This window comes from Vanellus vanellus (assembly GCF_965231255.1).
Source record: "Vanellus vanellus genome assembly, chromosome: 4".
Taxonomy (NCBI): Eukaryota; Metazoa; Chordata; class Aves; order Charadriiformes; family Charadriidae; genus Vanellus; species Vanellus vanellus.
Window position 1 is genome coordinate 62,737,720 of NC_138909.1, and position 18,597 is coordinate 62,756,316.

At 40.3% G+C, this 18,597-nt stretch overlaps 1 protein-coding gene across 1 annotated transcript in view; it reads left to right on the plus strand.

The window, feature by feature from the left end:
• Positions 1-4,364: 4,364 nt before the first annotated feature.
• LOC309671798 (cytosolic beta-glucosidase-like) overlaps positions 4,365-18,597 on the plus strand; it is a gene marked incomplete at both ends in the record, with an annotated part of 155,741 nt that continues 141,508 nt past the window's right edge. Inside the window, 6 exon segments of the mRNA XM_082483094.1 lie at positions 4,365-4,502; positions 8,824-8,896; positions 13,086-13,090; positions 13,094-13,387; positions 15,425-15,553; positions 18,324-18,466. Of these exon segments, the coding sequence (XP_082339220.1) occupies positions 4,365-4,502; positions 8,824-8,896; positions 13,086-13,090; positions 13,094-13,387; positions 15,425-15,553; positions 18,324-18,466 (782 nt within the window).

Genomic DNA, 18,597 nt, shown 5'->3' on the forward strand with positions numbered 1-18,597 from the left:
TAAAAGGAAGAAAACAGTGCATATGGAAAGATGGAGTTTAAAAAGCAGAGATTATTATGACTTTTAAAAATTCTTTTTTTACTGTTGCAAACTGACAGATCCATTAGAACCAAGATATTTTGTCAAAAAGCAGCATTGCATTTTTATCACTTTTTATCAGTAAGGTATTCCGAATGCCAAAACAAGGAGAAGAACATGTAAGTTCAGTGTAGGATAGCCAATACATGCTGCTTAGGGCACTCATCTGGTTAGTGAGAAACACACATTCTAACCTGACTCAGACAAAGTAAGAACTGGTCTCTTTTTTGCAAGTACTTCAGCTAACACCTCTAATAACTATTGCATCTATTCCTCATTGGTTTGGACCATGAGTCTGACTGCTTTTTTCTTTTCAATCTCAAATTTGTCTGGTGTGGATCAGAGGTGTCTGAAACATGAGATTTCTGCGGGAAGAAATCAAGATAACTTTAGCATCTCCAAACACTGAAGGAGCAAATCAAAATTGGGACACCAATGGCACATGCTTGTCAGCATACCTCTTGCTGTACCCGTTAAGATTCATTAAAATTTGGACTCAGTATAAGCCTTAGAAGAAATACACTTTACATAAGCTCAGTGGAGAACTTGTTAGAGTTTGGCTGTGTAATCTGCCAAGGATTCAGTCCACTTTGAGAACGCTTCAGCCCCTCTCGGCTTCTTTGTGTTAACTGGATTGGGCCGTTCCTGCAGAGATCGAGCAGGCTCCATAGAGTTCAGAGGCCAAACAAAAATTTCCCTGCCTTTTTCCTTTTGCTGCCAAAGGTTGTTTAAAAAACAAAACCAACACACACACACCCCACCACCACCACCACCACCAAAACGAAATAGAAACCCAGACGCTAAGATCAGGAATGCAGGCCAGAAGCAGAGTGTAAAAATAATTTATAATCAGTAGAGCACACTCCCCTGCAGAACTTGGTACTCAACATAAAGTTACTCAATCTTTGGCGAGGAAACAAATAACTGAAACCAGTGACAAGCTGCAGTAATAGTCCTCATAAAAGGTAATGGCTTTGTATCACTACAACTTCTTCCCTTGGCTGAGAGGAAAGTGAGGTGCGTAGCAGCACCGCCAGCAGACAGTTTTTAAATACATTTAATGAACTGCTATATACATTCTGCTAAAATAATGGTAATCTACAAAATCTACTTTTCAAAGGCTGGAAAATAAAAGATTGCCTTTGTGTCCCCTATCCCATCTATGTCATCAATCATGATGTAGTCTTTTAATTACATAAACACCGGCTATTTTTCTACAGGCCTCCATGGGAATGTAAGGAACCAGAAACATTTCTGAGATCTTGGTGTGTATGTTCACCCGGTCTTCACATCCTCACATCTTTAGTTGTTGCCTCCTACTGGATATGGGTCACTCAGCAGCCAAAAGCTTTAAAACAATGACCACGACTAGGTCTGTTCCCCAGCCTAGTTTGAAAGAGGCAGTTAAGAGAGAGAGATACAAAGGAGTTGGATAGAAAAATAGACTCGCTCACCCATAAACTCCACTTGTTTGTTGTGTGCTTATAAAATTCTTTAGTGTTTCGTCAGAAGGGGAAAGTGTGTATGATTTCAGCTATGCTGTGCAACTGTTCAGTTTTCTCTGTGCCAAGCTAAAACGTGAGGGAAGATCTAAACAGCTTAAATTGAATGAGATACTGTATTCATTCATGTGACTTCTTTGTTAAGTAGACAACCTCTGTGATGATAAAAAGGTCAGTGCTGCACCATTATACCTACCATATCCTTTAATCTTTTTTTTTTTTTTCTATTTATGTGTTTAAATCAAGCAAGAGAGGACTATGTTATACAGTTGTATTGATTTTTTTTCTTTTGATTCTATTAGTTTAGCTTCAGGGTCAGGTTCGTGTTTTGTGATATTCCCAGAATAACATAATCCTGCGACATCACTGCACATCTGTAATACTGTTTGGAAGACCAAAAATATATATAAAGCACAAGTGGTTTGAAAAATAACCTGTATTTACTGAATTCCAAATAGGTGTTTGGATTACTTTGTCAAATTAAAGTACTGCTGTACTACTTATCTCCCTTTCCAGGTGCAAGCAGTAGTGTTCACTAATATTTTGCAGGATAAAAATGAAGAGTACAATGGATAGTATTTCTTGCAAAAGGAAAAAATATTTACAGCATAATGGCGTAGCACAAATCTTTTGAAAAGTAATATCACCTACTGTCTCTCATAGTGTGCTGCTGCTTAATAGTAGATAGTTCCATATTGCTGATATAGGGAAGTGAATTTTATGTAAATGCACTAATATAATGGGATTTCTTAATCCTGACTGGTGGAAGAAGCTTTTCAAGCGTATTTGCTAAAGTCATAGTCAATGTCATTAGTCATAGCCTGTGACATTAGAAACAGCATTTCTGTAAGAAAGGAAAATGAAAGACAGTTGCACTGCTATAAAAACTAGTCACACTATTTCTAGCTAATTCTGAAAACAAAATGTGGGACTTTACAGGACTTAATACATATCATAAATGTTGAAATCATTTGGTTTCGTCAATATATCTCCAGTATAAAATTGGTCTGAGCAGAATCCTGTCCTAGTTTATTCTCTGTATGTGTTAAAATTAATAATAAAAAAACCTTGAAAGGAAAATAAAACCAACATAAAAAATGTTAAGAATTTTTCTAGGTTATTAGTGTTTAAGTGAGAAAGCCTGCATAGAATTTAGGGGGAAAAAAGTGTTTCTGTGATCATTCCAGTTTAAAACCAGGTTTATCTGAGGGTTTTGATTTTTGCTTTTTTGTGGTTTTATGCATCTTGTTTGAAGCATTTCCCATAGTATTGACATCTGTAACGTGTCTCCTCTGAGTATATTCTCTGGTGCCTAATATTATAGTTGGACCTACTTTTCAGGCTTTCCATCAGTTGCCACACCAATATCAGTCAATCTGTTCGTTCAGCCACGTATTCTCACAAACGTTAGTTTTCCGTCAAATTCGGTTGGCGCCGGCTAGTGATTTCCACTGGTATCAGTGGAGGGTTGATAGACTGTGAGGGCAAAGCTTCATCCTCCCTGTAGCCACTCAAACTTCTCAGCACCGTTTTCAGCCACTGTGTGACGCGACGGGAGCACACACCTCTGCATCCCGGCAGCACAACGGCAGCGGGGGCTGTGGGTGGATGTGTGCGTGGGGTGGGGGCTACAGTCTCCGCAAGCTCTGTCCTGCTTTGGTTTCTTCTTTTTGATGGCCTGTGGGGCCAGAAGCAAGCAAAAAAAAAAAAAAAAAAAAAGTCAGTGCTGTGGTGGGAAATATGTAAGTTGTGAATGCTGGAGTGAGAGAATAATGCAGACATCACCTATATAATCTCCCAAGAATAAAACCCAAGGGGTATGACAGGTTCTAAGGGTAAATGTGATTTAGCTGTTAACAAGGGGGAAGTTTCAGAAGCATCAAAACAACCAGATAGCGGGGACGCATTTTCAAAAGAGTCAAATTTAACCTCTAGATTTGTATTCATGTGGACACTTGAATGGTGTTTGAGAGAGGTAGCCCAGGGATAAGGTGCTGGGATTTCCAAGTGTACATTCTGTAAAAACGTGGGGCATACTGGTTTTAAAGGAGAGCTTTATGCAGCAGAGATTATACGTACGTGATTTTGAAAATTCAGCTGCATAGTGAAATAGCCGACATATTCATGACATAAATAGGGAAACTATACTGCTTTCACACACACATAAGACTTCTTTGCCTTCTTTTTTTAAAACTGTTAACAAATTTAGTTTAAAACCATTCAGATGTGTCATTCTAACCAGTTGCAGCCAATCTGATTAGGTACAGCAGATATTTTCCTGGCAAAATCATATCAAGCAAGTTTGCTAGTAGGTAGCTCTACAAATGTCTTGAAACTCTCAATTTCTGGAAAACAGAGGCAGCTCTCCCCAAAACATCAGTGAAGGGCTGCTGTCTCAGCAAACAAGCTGCGTTCGCAAGGGACCAGGGGGTCTGTCTATGCTTCTGGCATTTTTTATGTTGGTTTTCATATATATCTCTTTCTTTTTTAATCCTGATTTTTCTGCATGATGGCTCATTGTTTTTAAGTTTGTTCACTTAGAAGATGAACAATCCTGAAGTGTGGAATGGCGGGACATGCCGAGATATAAATGAACAGAGCATGGTTTTACATGAAGGGGCTTTTGCCAGGTTTTCTACTGAAGTGTGCAAATTTAAAGCTGTGGATCAATGCCCTGCTCTCTGCACACTCAGTGTTCGCTCACAACGTAGTGACAGTGACAAACTCCTGAGCGGCAAAGCCCACTTAAAAATACTGTATGGAGGCACTCAGCAATAAAGGACGATGCCTTCAACAGCTAAGAGCTACCAAGGACTTCTGAAGACTGATGACCAATCTGGAATATCACTTTACATACGTACTATACATCCTAATGCTGTGCCATGCAGAATTGCCAAAACTCTCTCTGGTACAGGGCGTGATGTAACGCTGGTTTGGCACTCGGCTATAACTTGCGTAGAGTTACTCCCAGCAAGATTAATTTGTGCGAGCCCCTCAACTGGAATTAACTTGCTCACAACTAGCTTTAGCTCTTCAAGTTATTCTGCACATATATTTGCTATTGGAAAGCTCATAGCAGCTGGCATTACATCGGCAGTTTCCTCAGCAATATAAAAAAATTCAAGCTGCATGATGCAATTACCAGAAGCAGTGGAAGAATATTACATTTCTTCAGTCTCATGCTTTTTTACTGTCTTTTAGCCAGTGGGTCACTGTGATGTCATTCACTTCATGAAGGACAGCACTCTGTTTGTCAAATGGATGGCTTACTTTTAAGTTTTCTTCCAGGAAAAAATTCCGTAGCTGCAAAATCTCTAACCGTCTGACTGATAGTCTGTTCTTCCAGTGCCCAGACTAAATGCAGAAGAGAGCTGATGGTTACAGAGCTGCTTTAAGATGAGTCATTACTTTGCTTATTCTTTAACAGTTTTACCCAAATTTCACTGTTTTTTCTGCTGCTCGGTTACAGACTTCTTGCCTAGTTTTCCCGATGTTCTTGATTTTAAATCTCTTCTAGCATTACAGCTCTCCGGTTTTTTACCTGTTACCATCTGTTGATTTTTTTACCTAAATATTACTCTTCTGTCTTCTAAACTGAATCTCATTGCAATATTCTGCCTATGTTTCTAATCTTCCTGTGACCCCTTGTATTATTTCTCCATTTTCAGCAGTGTGCTCGGCTCCTCCTAGTTTAATAGATCTGCAGATTTCATTAATGTACCATTTACTCCCTCTTCTAGCTCATTATTGAAGCTATTAAATGAGATCGGAAGTAATACTAATCTTTGTGTACCGCACTAAATGCCTCCCTTCAAAGTTATTGTTTATCATTACCCTTCATTGTTTGTCATCACCCTTCATTTCAGTCAACATGATAGTTCATTTCCAATTTGATTTAAGTATGGGAACAGAATTTTGGCACATCGGAGATGGGAGAAGAAAAGCTAATCAACAATCCAGCAGAGGCTTCTAATTAAGGCTCAATTTAGAGGAGCAAAGTTAGGAGTCCTCTACTGCAGCCACAGTGTGAAGTGGAAACTGTCTCCATAACATAATTGAGAACACCTTAAGCTCAGTGCTAAAATATCCTAAAAGAACCCCAGCATACTGCAAAAATCCAGACACGTAACAGTGTAGCTTCTGCTCTCTATTCATTAATTTTGTATTACTATTAAAAAATCAAGTTTGTCTGGCAGACTTGAAAGTGTTTTAGTAAATTTGTTTTCCAAATAGCTGTTCCATTATGTTGCCAGGGAGGGAAGTTAAATTTATGAGTAGCAATTTCAAAGACAACTCACAGAATATGTGAAGTTCTATCTTTGGCTGTTCCAGAGACGTACAGTCTTGCTTCCAAAGCAGCTATATCCTTCTTTTGTTCCTGTGTACAGTTTCAGGAAAGAGATTTTAATTGTCACACCCCCTTCAAAGTTTAATTTCCAAATTCAGTAGTAAATACTTTTAAACATATTTTTAATATGTCATTAGGAAAAGTCGATTCAGTCAGGAAAAACTCATTTTGCCGAGATACAACTCCTCTGATAATAATTAATCCCACACGAGTTAAGGGCCCAACGACAAAGCCTGTTCATCCTTCACCTTATATATATAATGCCTAGCATTTTATAAAGTTAGGTTACCAACCCTTAGCATCAGAGCCACTTATTCTTGGTCTTCGTTGACTTGCCAAAAAAATTTGTATCCAAATCCATTTGGAAATGCAAGAACTGCTCGATTTTTCCTAGGAATACTTGGCTTGAACTCATTTGATTATGTGCATTAGTCTGTGTTAGTACAAATGTAAAAACCCTAAACCTAGTCTGGAAAAAATATGCCTCTTGGTAGAACTGAGATCTCTTATAGTTTTGTACTTATGTGTGTTGAACAAAACAACGGGACAGCGAAATACTGAAATTCGGGTTGGGGTCAGGTTGTTTGCTAGACGTAGGGAAAATTATCAGAGTAAGAAGGCGGGTGCATCCTAAGGGCTGTGACATGCAGTGGGGCTAATGGAAATATAACTGCACGTATCGCTATTGCAACAAGGAGTGAGTTCGTGAGTCCAGAAATACACCCAGAAGTGGGGTCACATATCTAGAAATTGGGTTGCCAGAAGAGTTTGAGATTAGCTGCTATAAACTCCGCGTCTCTGAATTTTGAAGCTTCGCATCTTCCAGTATCTGCCTACTTATCTGACATAGCCTGCTATCTCATTACCGTGAATCTGCCTTAACCTCTGAGGCAAATTTTGTTCACTCTTCCCCAGGCTGCTTATGGAATATTTTCCTCCCACTCAATCTCTCCTAAAACCCATCTCTGTCTCTGTTGATTCCTGCCAGGGAATCAGCAGTGACACTTTTTAGCCTTGTTTTTATGGTTAAGCATTTTTATAAAACTTTTTATTGTGTTTTTACTGCTACTATCTCCTCTCTGCCCCTCTCTTGCTATTATTGAGTTACACATTTATTACCTCTCTTGTGAAACTGAATTGTAAGATTTTCTGGGAAAAGATTTAATGTCGCTTAAATTTTCAAAGTTACCTACCAATAACATTTAATGATGTAAAAATGTGCATAATTACTCTGGTTCATTAATACCTATTAATCATGATTTAAGGTGTCCCCGATGAGTTTCACTGTTAACTGTCCGAGGCTTACCTTCTTGCTGCTTCCACCAGAGAACATTAACTAGTTCATTGCATCAGCTTTTAGTCACCTGTATGAAACGCGTACAGGATATGTGTGTTTGCCTAGACCGTGTGTCAGCGTGTGTTTTGGGAACAAGTTGGTATGTTGTGCCTCATTTCCCCCTTTGTTCCTTTGTATTCAAGGGGCTTTTACCTTTCCTTTGAAAGACACTTGAGGAAATGCATGCCTGCTGTGAAAGCCTGATTTATTTTGCATTGCATCTGCACTGTCTGGTTCTGCAATGTGCACTTTGGAATTAAATCAGCTTCTCGGCATCTCTACAAAGGATTATTTTTTTTTTCCTAAGAAGTTGACTCTTTCATTGTGTGTATTTCTGGCAAAAATATGTGTGTGCTTTAACTGTATCCGTGGCTTTTTCTGTGTGTGGTAAGGTTTGTCTTGTTTTCTCTATCAAAGAAAATATCACTTATGTGCATAATGCTTTGCAGGAGTTGGTCCTCACCCGGAAAGATTTCAAAATCAAAAGGGCACAAGAAAAGTAAACAAGAAGAAAAAATAGTAGCGATCATATGTTGCTGCTTCGCAGTCCAATAAGCGCAGATAGCGACCTGGGCAAAAGCAGTGTGAATACAGCGTTGTAATAAACGGGGAAAAAAACACCTGTAAGTACCACCCCCACCCCCCCCAAAAAAAAAAAAAAAATCGCAGTAGTGCCATCTAGTGTGCCAGGTGCTGCAGTTTTCCGGGAAGGGACCGTAACCGACTTTCAGGCCATCCCACTTGTTCCAGCCGTGCCCTGACTCCTGCTGCTGCTCCCCCCGCAGCCTGCTGACAGGAGGGCAGTAACAGCCTTGACAGAAGGCAGAGGAAGAGACCTGAGGGCCGTTTTGCAGATGCCGGTTCTGGCACACACGCCATAAGGTTGTCATTGCTGCTCTAGAAGAAAACGAGCATCCGTGGGATTTTAAAGAAGGAGAAAGGTAGCTCTTCTGCCCGTACTCCCATACAAATCTTCCTCTTCTACTCCTTATTTTCCGCTGCTAAACATGTAATGGCTAAAACATCCTTTCCCGCCTACCGCAGGCCAGTTGTTTTGGTGCTGGGAGAGAAAAAAATATAAATTTGATGCTAGAAAAGAAGAGGCGCTGCCGGTTTTTGAAGCTTACTGAAAGGAGGGGAAATGACTTTTTGCCTGGTGGCTAAAGGATTTACGCCGAGTAGAGAGTCCACAAAGTCCTTTGGCTGGGAGGTGGGAGGTGGGAGGTGAGACGGAAGTGAAGGGGAACGGGGGTCTGTTCTGCGTACTAATGCTTCGTCCTGAGAGGAGCCCTTTTCCCGTGACCACCCTAGGCTTTTCCACTGCTGCCTTTTCCACTTTCACTGTTAGCTGACTGAACCTCTCCGCTTTAATCCTGAGATATGCAAAGTGCACGGTTTGCCCTTCAGCGTGTGAAGCTGCACAGGGTTTATTTTTGTCTTCAGTATAGAATCTGCTTGTAACAAGTGGAAGAGTGATGGAGCCAGAAACCGTTGTCTGCAAATGAAGCCCACATCTCCATAGCGTCGCATAATGTTGTGTATTCGCCTGTCCTCTGCAGCCGGTGCCAGAGGATATTGCTTTTCCAGTTGGATTTGCTCGGGGTGCAGCTACAGCGGCATATCAAATTGAAGGTGTCAATTTTTAGCTGCCAAAGTGTTAAGGAAGTTTTAAGTGAACGAAAAGTCTGGATCTAGGCAGGGCAGTGTTTGATCTTTGCCTGGTTACGTAGATGCTACATCTGATGCAAATCCACGTAGCGCTTCTGTTTAAACACTTGTGGCCTGAGCAGTAAGGAGAGGGTAAAAGATGTTTCGAATCTCAGAAATATGGCTATGTAAAGGAAACAGAGGAGGAACTTTGCACTAGCTATTGGGAATGGGGGAAAAAAAAAGCAGAAATAAGTAATTTTCCAACTAGTGCTTGAGTACTTCCTTTCTCTGGAGCTAATTTAAGTAGGTTACTATTGGCTATTCCAAAACTGGATGGGAGAACTACTACTACTACCAGACACTGGTACTACTCACAGGGACTCCTCAGTTAGGAATTGATCTCCAAAGAGCATGAAAAACGGTAAACTGAGAGGACTCGTGGAGGCCCTGCCTCAAAGGCCGTGTATCGTGTTCCCAACTGAATGGAGGTGCTGATAAAGTGATTTTCCCAGCACGATATGAAAATATGTGGCAGAGTGGGAAATGCAAACCCATAAGGTACAGGGACAGCTACGGCCCTAGCCACCACCACCACATGCACCCCTCCTTTATCCCTTCATAAACGTGTGTTTAGAGGCCTTTAAAATACACATAGATCTGATTTTCTCATATTATACCCTGCAGCATACAGGCACTTAGCTCCCATTGATTTTGGTACCTAAATGGGAGCTGTAGATCTAAAATTGTCTTTGAGGATGTAGCCTTTAGTTCTTGGTTATTGCTGAAAGCGAGAGTACTTGCCCATGCTTGGTACCTTTTAACGAGCTCAGTTAGCTTCATCTAATAGACTGAACAGCTCGCTGTTCCCGGGGAATCAATATTCTGGGCCAGATTCTAACTCGAGTCCTGCAATGCACATAGCTCTACTAACTAATTTTTAAAATGTGAATTGTGTGTGCATATAGAATGTCATTATAATTTCCTGCCTTTTGAGTGGCTAGATGTGCAACTTTAATGTTCTCTTAATGTATTTTTAACGAGCTTTCCTAAGGCTTCTGAGTGGGAGAAACTAAAAAAAAAAAAAAAATCTATAATGTGGTCTAGACACTACTCAAACGACCCTTTTCCCACAGAAGTAAGAAACTCAACAGGGAATTCCTCCTCCTGAAAGCTTTGGAAGCTGTGCAGCTTCCGACTTAGAGGCAGCATGATTGAAGCAATAGTTCTTGTGGAGTCCAAACTCAGTTGCTGCACATATCACAAGATACACAGTGGATGAGGCAAGGGCTGACAGGCTACTTTATTTTTTACTGTCAGCTATGTATTTATGCACAGCACAACCTTCTCCACTCTGTATATTTCAAAGTGCTAAAAAATCATACCAATTGTACTCTGCATGCTCAAAGTGCAGATTTCAAAGGTTCATGACTCAGTCAAATCAAAATCAATTTGCACCAGAACACTCAAAAGCACTTCTTCTTACTGAGGGCCATTTCTATGCTAAATTTCAACTCTCTGCTTGATTTTTTTTTTTTTTTTGAGAGAGAGAGAGGGAAAAGTTGCAAAAAATTATCGTAATGGTAAAAGTGGTTTTCTTCACTTCTTTCATATGCGAAATAGTTGAACTGCATTAATTCAAACAAAATTTCACCTTTTGGGCAGAGACCAGGCCAAGAAAATTTCACTCAGAAAGGTGAAAGCACAGCTGAATGAGAAGAAAAACTAACTCGGAAAAGTACATGAAAGCTTAAATAGTCTGATCAGTAATATTCCCGCTTCACTTAAATGGAAAAACATTCTGTCTTATTCCTTTGTAATAATTGCAGAGAACGGGCAACATGCGCCACGTCTCATGACGATTTATATCGATCGTTCGATGACATGTTACGTGATGATTTCCTTGCTAAGTCTCACCTGTGTGTTTGAAATGTAAAATCGGTTCCTCATCACCGTTCTTTCCTGGCCCTGAAGCTCACTAAAACTCGGAGGCTATGTCCACCCTGCCAACTGCTGCGTAGCGTGCAGGTTTCCGAGCGAGCGCGGAGGTGGAAGCTCAGTTCACTGAAGCAGAGCAGAGCTCTGTGCAGACTAATTGTGGCTCAGCGGGATACGTTGGTGTATGTGGAGCTTTCTGTTGCCTTGGCTAGATTGCTTCCTACACTTTATTTAGCCGGCTCGGATACTCAGCACTGTGCAGAGAGGCTCTTCGAACAGCGTGAGGACTGCTCGAAAGTGGGTCTGTTTGCCGCAGCCCCAGTCAGGGCTTTAGAGTGGCTAATGGCCACTGGAGTCGTCTTGTCATACTCTGCTGAAAATCAAACGCTTCTCCCCCTCCCTCCCACCTCCTTTCCTGGAGGAAGGCAGACAAAAAAGAAATCGTTCAGCATCTGCGCTAGCTGATGATTCTTAGATGAAGGTGTGTTAGCTGCCCACTGTGGCAGCTTTTGGCTTCCCCTCACTCCCACCGTGGGGAAAAAGGAGCCGTATCATACCAATATGGTGCAGAAAGCCTGCTCTTAAAGGCTCCTAAATTCTAGGTACCACCAGAGAATTACTGTTATTTGTTATTTCCTGTGCTCCTCTAAAATGACTATTTATTGCAGCAGGCATATTTGGAACCAGAAGCAGGATATAGAAAACTTTTAGCACTGTATTTTTCCGAGGAGCATACAGACAGAGCACAAAGTCTGTGACAAAATCTGAGACGAAGAGAAACTCAAGCTGTCTGGATCTAAAATTTGACCTGCTTTGAAGGTTGTCCCATATAAGAGTTTAATTTACTGACCAACCAAATGTAGATGTACTGGTGTTCGTGTGCTGCAATAAAATTCTGCAAAGACCATGAAATGTGACAATGATCTTTGAAAAGCTAGGTTATAGAAGTGATACTACAAATTTTAGTAATGCTTTAAATTAAGTGTCTTCAATATGCTTAACCTTGCATTAAACTTAGATTTAATAAGACAGATGCGTATTAAGTACTGGATGTACTTAAGGGAGCAATCTTGCGTTGGCAGGGGATGGACTCAATGACCTCCTAATAGTTCTCCTCCATCTCTAATTTCTATGATACTAATTGATTATTAAAACACTTTTATTGAGGATTGATATGTAGCTATTATATAGTTATTAATCTTACAACCCAACTGATATTTAATTTATACATGATTTTAACACGCAATGTCATTTTAGTTTTTAAAGAGTAACCCTGGAACAGTGCATTCACCGGGGCTCTGGAAAATCTTGCTGGTAAATGAGGTCGGCTGTTTTAGGGTTATTTGGAATTCTGTGATAAAATCACACTTTGCAGGGGTGCAAGTTTACAGAGCTCTCCACATTAAAAATGAGGAATTTGCCTCGGCTACAGCATTGCTCTGGAAAGACTAAGCAGCTTGTCAAGAGGGAAGGTGCATTTATTTGCTTTAAATACTATGGGATATTAGTACTGTGTAAGCTCAAACAAGAGCTAAATTTTGAGTATTTTAAAGTAATCTGTCTATCTGAATTTTGGAATTGGAAAGAAATTTCCCGAAACTACAAAAGTGAAGGAAATGGTGCAGGGGTTTTGAGCATTCAAAATTCATTTCTGTGAACGTTTGGCTAAGCAAAAAGCAGAAGTTTTGCAGAGCTGTGTTATTAATTCAGCTTGTATTTGCCTAGGGCCATGCCTCATAATGGCATTCCTTTCTTTTTAACAGACTGTCAGGATTTTCAAAGGACATCCAGAAAGCCATAAGTGCCTATTTGTTGGATGTATTTCTCATACCCGAGAGGCTTTCTTTGATATGGACTGATCTTTTACATTTATGGATGGAAGTTGCTCTAGAAAATGCCCTTTGTGAAAACCTGTAATATCTCAAGAGTTGCAAACATCTGATTTTTGGCTAAGGAAGTGTGAAGAGTGTCAGAACTCTGAACGCTTTTGACAACAGGATTTTGAAATAATTAGCAGCAGGCAAAATTATGAATAAATGCAAAACTTAATGCAAATATATACTGATGCTTACAAGTTCCTAGTTACTTTAAATGGTATGAGGAGGGGGGAGGGAATACTGCTTGATTTGCTCAGAGGATTTCGAGGGGTTTGTGCCTACTTTGTGATAAATATTTACATTCAACATATGTCTTTTGATGTCAAAAGTGTAACGACCAAGTTTAGTTTTTCAAGCAGAAGGCTGAAATGCAGATGGAAAGGGCGCTAATGTGTGGGACACATTCACCCATCAGGGAGGAGATCGAGTTTTCAAGAACCAGACTGGTGATGTAGCTTGTGGCAGCTACACTCTGTGGGAGGAAGATTTGAAATGTATCAAACAGCTTGGATTGACTCATTATCGCTTTTCTCTTTCCTGGTCACGTCTGTTACCTGATGGGACGACAGGTTTCATCAACCAGAAAGGCAATTGTTTCTTAAAAATAGAAGGTTGCAGCTTTAATTCAAGGTTATTGCTGCAGTCTGGCATAATTAATCCAGTATGCTATTCTGCAGTGTAGCTTTGAAATTGCAACTTTTTTCAGAGTAATTACGGGATGATTTTTTATAGGTTTGCAACAACTTACTAATTATATTCTAGATCCCCTTGGATAGCACAATCTTTTGGGATAGGATTAGTATTATGTTTCCTATGTATCTTTTTGCTTACTCCAGGTTTTTTTAGTTGTAACTGTAAATCATTTTGCTTCATCAGAGTGTTTATACTTACAGGGATCCTAGCCATGAGGATATTTTTGGATGGCTTACAATAGACAAGTATCTTATTTGGCAAATGCATTTAGATTGTTGATCAGTATACGCTGATGTACTGAACTCCACATCGACTGCTTTGCACTAGGAGGGACACACTTTTCCCAGATATTTTCTTTAGCAAATTAGAGGACTCTTCAGACTCAGCTAGGAACTGGGCTTTGTTCTCTGGCGAACACAAGACAGTCCCGACTCCGAAGAGAAGAGCTTTCAGAGTCTCAGCAGACAGTGTAAAAGTGGAGAGGGATACAGCACATGAACAAGCTCATCAGATTGCTAGAAGTCAGATACAAAATTTGTTACAGTTCTGATTTGTTTACTTTAATTCCGTCGGTATGGACCGGGGGAAAGATGAAGGTGACTTACTAGGAAAAGATAGGAAACAGCAGCTTTGCCTGCAGAAAGTAGGGAACGGAAGAACAAAGAAATGAGGAGAATTGTGAAGAATAAAAGCAACTGAAGCTGAACCAGAAGGGATGGGAGAATCAAAGTAGTTGGCTGAGGTCTCTTGTACGCTGGGAGGATAATGTTCCGAGGGGAAAAGGCAAAGTAGATTTGGATGAACCTCTGAATCTCAGTTCTGCCTCCTACTCTTCTGACTCTCAGTTCTACCAAGAAGATATATATCTTTATACTTCTGGGGCAGTGTTTGCCTTGGCAATTCTTTTCTTCCCCTGGTTTGAAGATTACGACGATGGAAGGCTACAAAAGGAAAGAATTTCTTAGAAAATGCTCTTCAGGTTATCCCGATCTGTACTGGGAAGATACCAGCAGAAGCAATATTTTTCTGCAGAATTTTGGTCATGTAGAGTTTGGCTGCTTAATAGGCAGCAGCCTGTCCTCTGCATCCTGCAGATTACGGTTTTCACCAGAGAGTGGAGGAGCCTTTGTTTCAAGAACTCAGAAAGGGAGGCTGGTGAATCTGCTGTGAACAGACCAACCAGCCATTTTCCCCTGCAGAGCATGACTGCAAAAAACCGTGCCAGCATCCTGGAGAGGCTTGAATGGAAGCCTTCCCTTTGCCACCAAAATTTACAATACGTGGCCCACTTTCCCTGGCACAGCTTGCCCTTCCCGAGGAATGCTTTTTGTGGCGTGTTCAATTTACATTTGGCGGAGTCCTTGTGGTTTCTTTCCTGTACCGATATTCCTTCGTCTGGGGCTGCAGGCACCGTACAGCCCCCCAGAGCTGCCTACTGAAGGGGCTTTGTTATTTAGACGTCAGAGCGGGAGATAGCAAGCAGACATTCTGAGTGCGCTGAAAGCTAACACTTTGACAAAACTCAGCTGTAATTTCAGAAAATGTTCACTTGATCCCCAGTATAAGCAGTTGCCTGATTAATATTATGAACTTTACATTTAGCAAAAGGGCATTGGAGGGACTCCAAGTAGGCCAGCTTTCATTAGGCAGGAGTTCACTTCTCTTGTGCAGTGATCTGTTGAAGCAATTGTAACTGCATAGCATGGAAAGGCCATCATCTTCTATATAAACATTTTTACAAAGAGCATGTGAAGAATTAGAAAGCTTAGAGCAATGTCCTTTCAAATAAAATCATTCACACCAACTGATTCACTACCAATTTCACACCCAAGACGTAGGACATTTGGAAACCTTTAAAACCATTCTGTTTCTAACTTGGTGGGGGTAGGATCTTTTAAAGCAGCAATGTCGTGGGTGTACTGTTCCTAAGACGTGCCAGGCTTTAGCTTAAAACTTACACCAAGTTTGTTTCTAAAGTATTTTTGCACAATTATTTTTACCCTAGAAGGTGGCGTGGGCAGAACAAGTTAGCTGCTGTACGCCGGGTGTCAGTGTGGAGGGAGATAGAAGGAGTAGACGAGGGCAGGTATTGAGTCTGGAAGAATTTGATGCTATGCCTCACTTCAGCATGAAGGTAGGGAATCAGGATGGGGAGAGAAGACAACAGTAAGGAGAAAAGAACGATCCTTTGCTTTCCAGTGACCAAATGCTCCTTAATGTTTGTAATCCCAAAATTTTGAGGTGTCTCCACAAAACTTTTATATACACACTTTCTTGGAGGAAGGTGTTTTATATTTCTGCTTCTAGCTGACCCACAGGTACAGCCATAGAAACTAAATGAGGCTACTCTGGAAGGTATGAGACAATCTGGAATTTTGACTTGACATTTACGGTTTTCAGGGATGCAGTTCTACTTCTCTTCATTTCGTAACACAAAGCATAAATCTTTTCCAATATTGGTGTTCAACTGAGACATAAAAAATGAACGATAGCTGGTTGCACTTAAATGTTATAAATTGTACTAAGTAATTTATAATCTGAAAATTAGAATGAGAAATGCTAGTGTCTTTTAGGCAAGCATTACTCTCAATATAGTAGAACAGGAACCTGTACCAGTGAAGGATTTCTTTTTTCCCAGTTTAAGCTTGTGTAGTAAACCTTGCAGTCCCACCAGCAAACAGTTAACACACACCCAGTCCCACTGGAGTGAAATAGGTCCCTGTTCAAAAGTAACAGTAACAAACTGTATTTGTTCCTAATTGCTCTTGCAAATTGCAAGAATTTGCTTTCCTAAATTTAAAATTCTGGTATATTCCTTCCTCTTCTACATGGGTACATTCTCAGGCACAAGCACGTATCTCCTCAGAATTTAATGTGTTTTTTTGGTGCTGCATTCAGAAGGAAAAGCAAACTACCTGTGAGATTTATTGTGAATTACTTTGTAAACAAACTTATTGAGTCTTGCTGTGCTAAAGGATGTGTATGCACCTGTTTGTTTAGGAGAAGGCACTGTCTAAATCGGGGGCTCATAGTTGATTGCTGCAGTAAATGTTGTCTTAAAAAAGCCATTTGATGGAAATGCTTACAATCAGTCATTTGAAGTTAGGATAATTTGAAGTTTAATACTGTCCTTTTAAGAAGGTAGTATGGGGTTCTGTGTTGGCATTTTTAAATATCAATACACGGTAAGCTGAACCTGAAAATACCAGGGAATACAGAGTACAATATAGTACAGACATATTTACTAATGAACAAGTATTCCGGTTTGGATTAAACAAAATCTCTGGTTCAGTAACTGTTAAGAATAATAATCTAAACCATACATAACGTCCTAAGCATACATTTTGTTAGCTTTTGCAACTTAGTCTTTCTCCTCCTCCTTTCTTCTGTGTTTTCAACTTCTTTAGACCTTTCTCAGTTCTGGGTTTGAATGCAGCAAGGCCTTAGGACAGATATACCATGAGCACCTATGTCTTATTGGGATTTGTGGTAGTCTGAGACCCACAAAATTTTTATGGATTTTAGGTTTCTAGGGTTCTTAAAGACTTTGGTGGTGTATTTAGCCCAAGTCTCTGAAGCCAAGGCTGACTGATCTCTACATTCCACCAGCATGATGGAGACCTATTCCTGGCTGGAGCCTCTTAGCTTAACAAATAATAATTCAAGGCCACAGTTGGCCTTTTCCAATTACTGCATTAAACCAGATAGTTCAAGTAAAAGAGCAAGCTAATTGATACTCTTTGAACCAGAGCTTATGATGTGTTTTGCAATATCTAGTGTTTTCAGAAGGCTTAAAAGCAACGTGGTTGTGTTTGGATGTAAGCAAAATTAGAAATGCCTATATAAGAGCTTAAGGTATCCTAATATTTAAACTTACAGTGACCTCTCAGGAGCATAAAAATAGTCCTTTAGGAAACATTCATGTCAGCCCCTGCTAAATCTGAACAGGAGATGCATTCCTTTTAAGCCTTTAGAAATACATTCCCAGTACTGGCCAGCTTTAACAACGCATCCAGGAAATTAAAGTTGATCTCTGTCTTATCACGGGGGGACAAGAAAGGTTGGAAGTCATGAGCTTTTAGAGAGGTGAGCTAATTCCTTCTTGCAGTTAGAGGGACTGAGCAGTCTGCAGCAGCGGCAGGGTAAAAGGAAGAGAGTTGGTTTCTTGGGTAAACTATTGCCAAGATATTCAAGCTGGTGGCTGGAGAGAGCAGTGCCCTAAACTCCATCTAAAATCTAGTAGCGCCCAATGAAAAGCCTTCAGTGCCATACAGATCTAACGAGGGAACCATTGAATTCACACCATTGCAAAATATTGAATGAACTGACGATAGCTTCTTTGTCTTGATGCTGACACAGACAGTGATGGAGAATGGAACAGTCCAGAGGAAACAGCTCATCCTGCTAACCAAGTTCAATTCATAAAAGACCAGTTTATTTACCTTGCTGAATGTGGCACTAAACTTTTTAAAAGACACAGTTCTCAAGGAGAGCAATGCTTTCACTAGAACAAATCTACCTGTCAGGCTCTCAAGTGGCAGGATTTTTCCAAGACGCTTTCTTCTTGTACATGCAGCCAGGCTGCCATTCAGGCATTTAAATGGAAGGATTATATTTTCATGTGACCAGCACCCATCAGAATTATGTTTCTCCTGGGGAGTTGCTGTCCACTGATCTATTTTGAAAATTTGCATCCTCGTTTCATTTTATGTGCCTGGTTGGAAGATTTTGTGTGCTGAATATTTTTTGCCAACTCTGGGGTCTTGTAACGGTAGTCAGCATGCCGTTGAGAGGAAATATTTGCATCTCATCTCAGGGAAAATGTGCACTGAGGTTTCTTCATATGTTGAAATGTAGTAAAGTTATTAAGTTAACCCTTTTTTTGTTTCTTTTAATATTTTCAGGAGTCAATTATTATAGCGAAATCATTACTAACCTGGGAAATGGCATCTTGCTCCCTGTATCGTTTTGGCTTACCTCAGTCCTTGGAAGATGAAGGTGGCTGGAGGTCTGAAAAGATCATTGAGACCTTTGATATTCATGCAAAGTATTGCTTCAGAACATGTGGAGACTGAGGGATCACTATTAATGAGCCTCACGTTGTCGCTGTCAGTGGCTGTGAGAAAGGTATAGCCCCAGCATTGGTGCCAGATCTTACAAGTCAGCTTGTAATGTGAT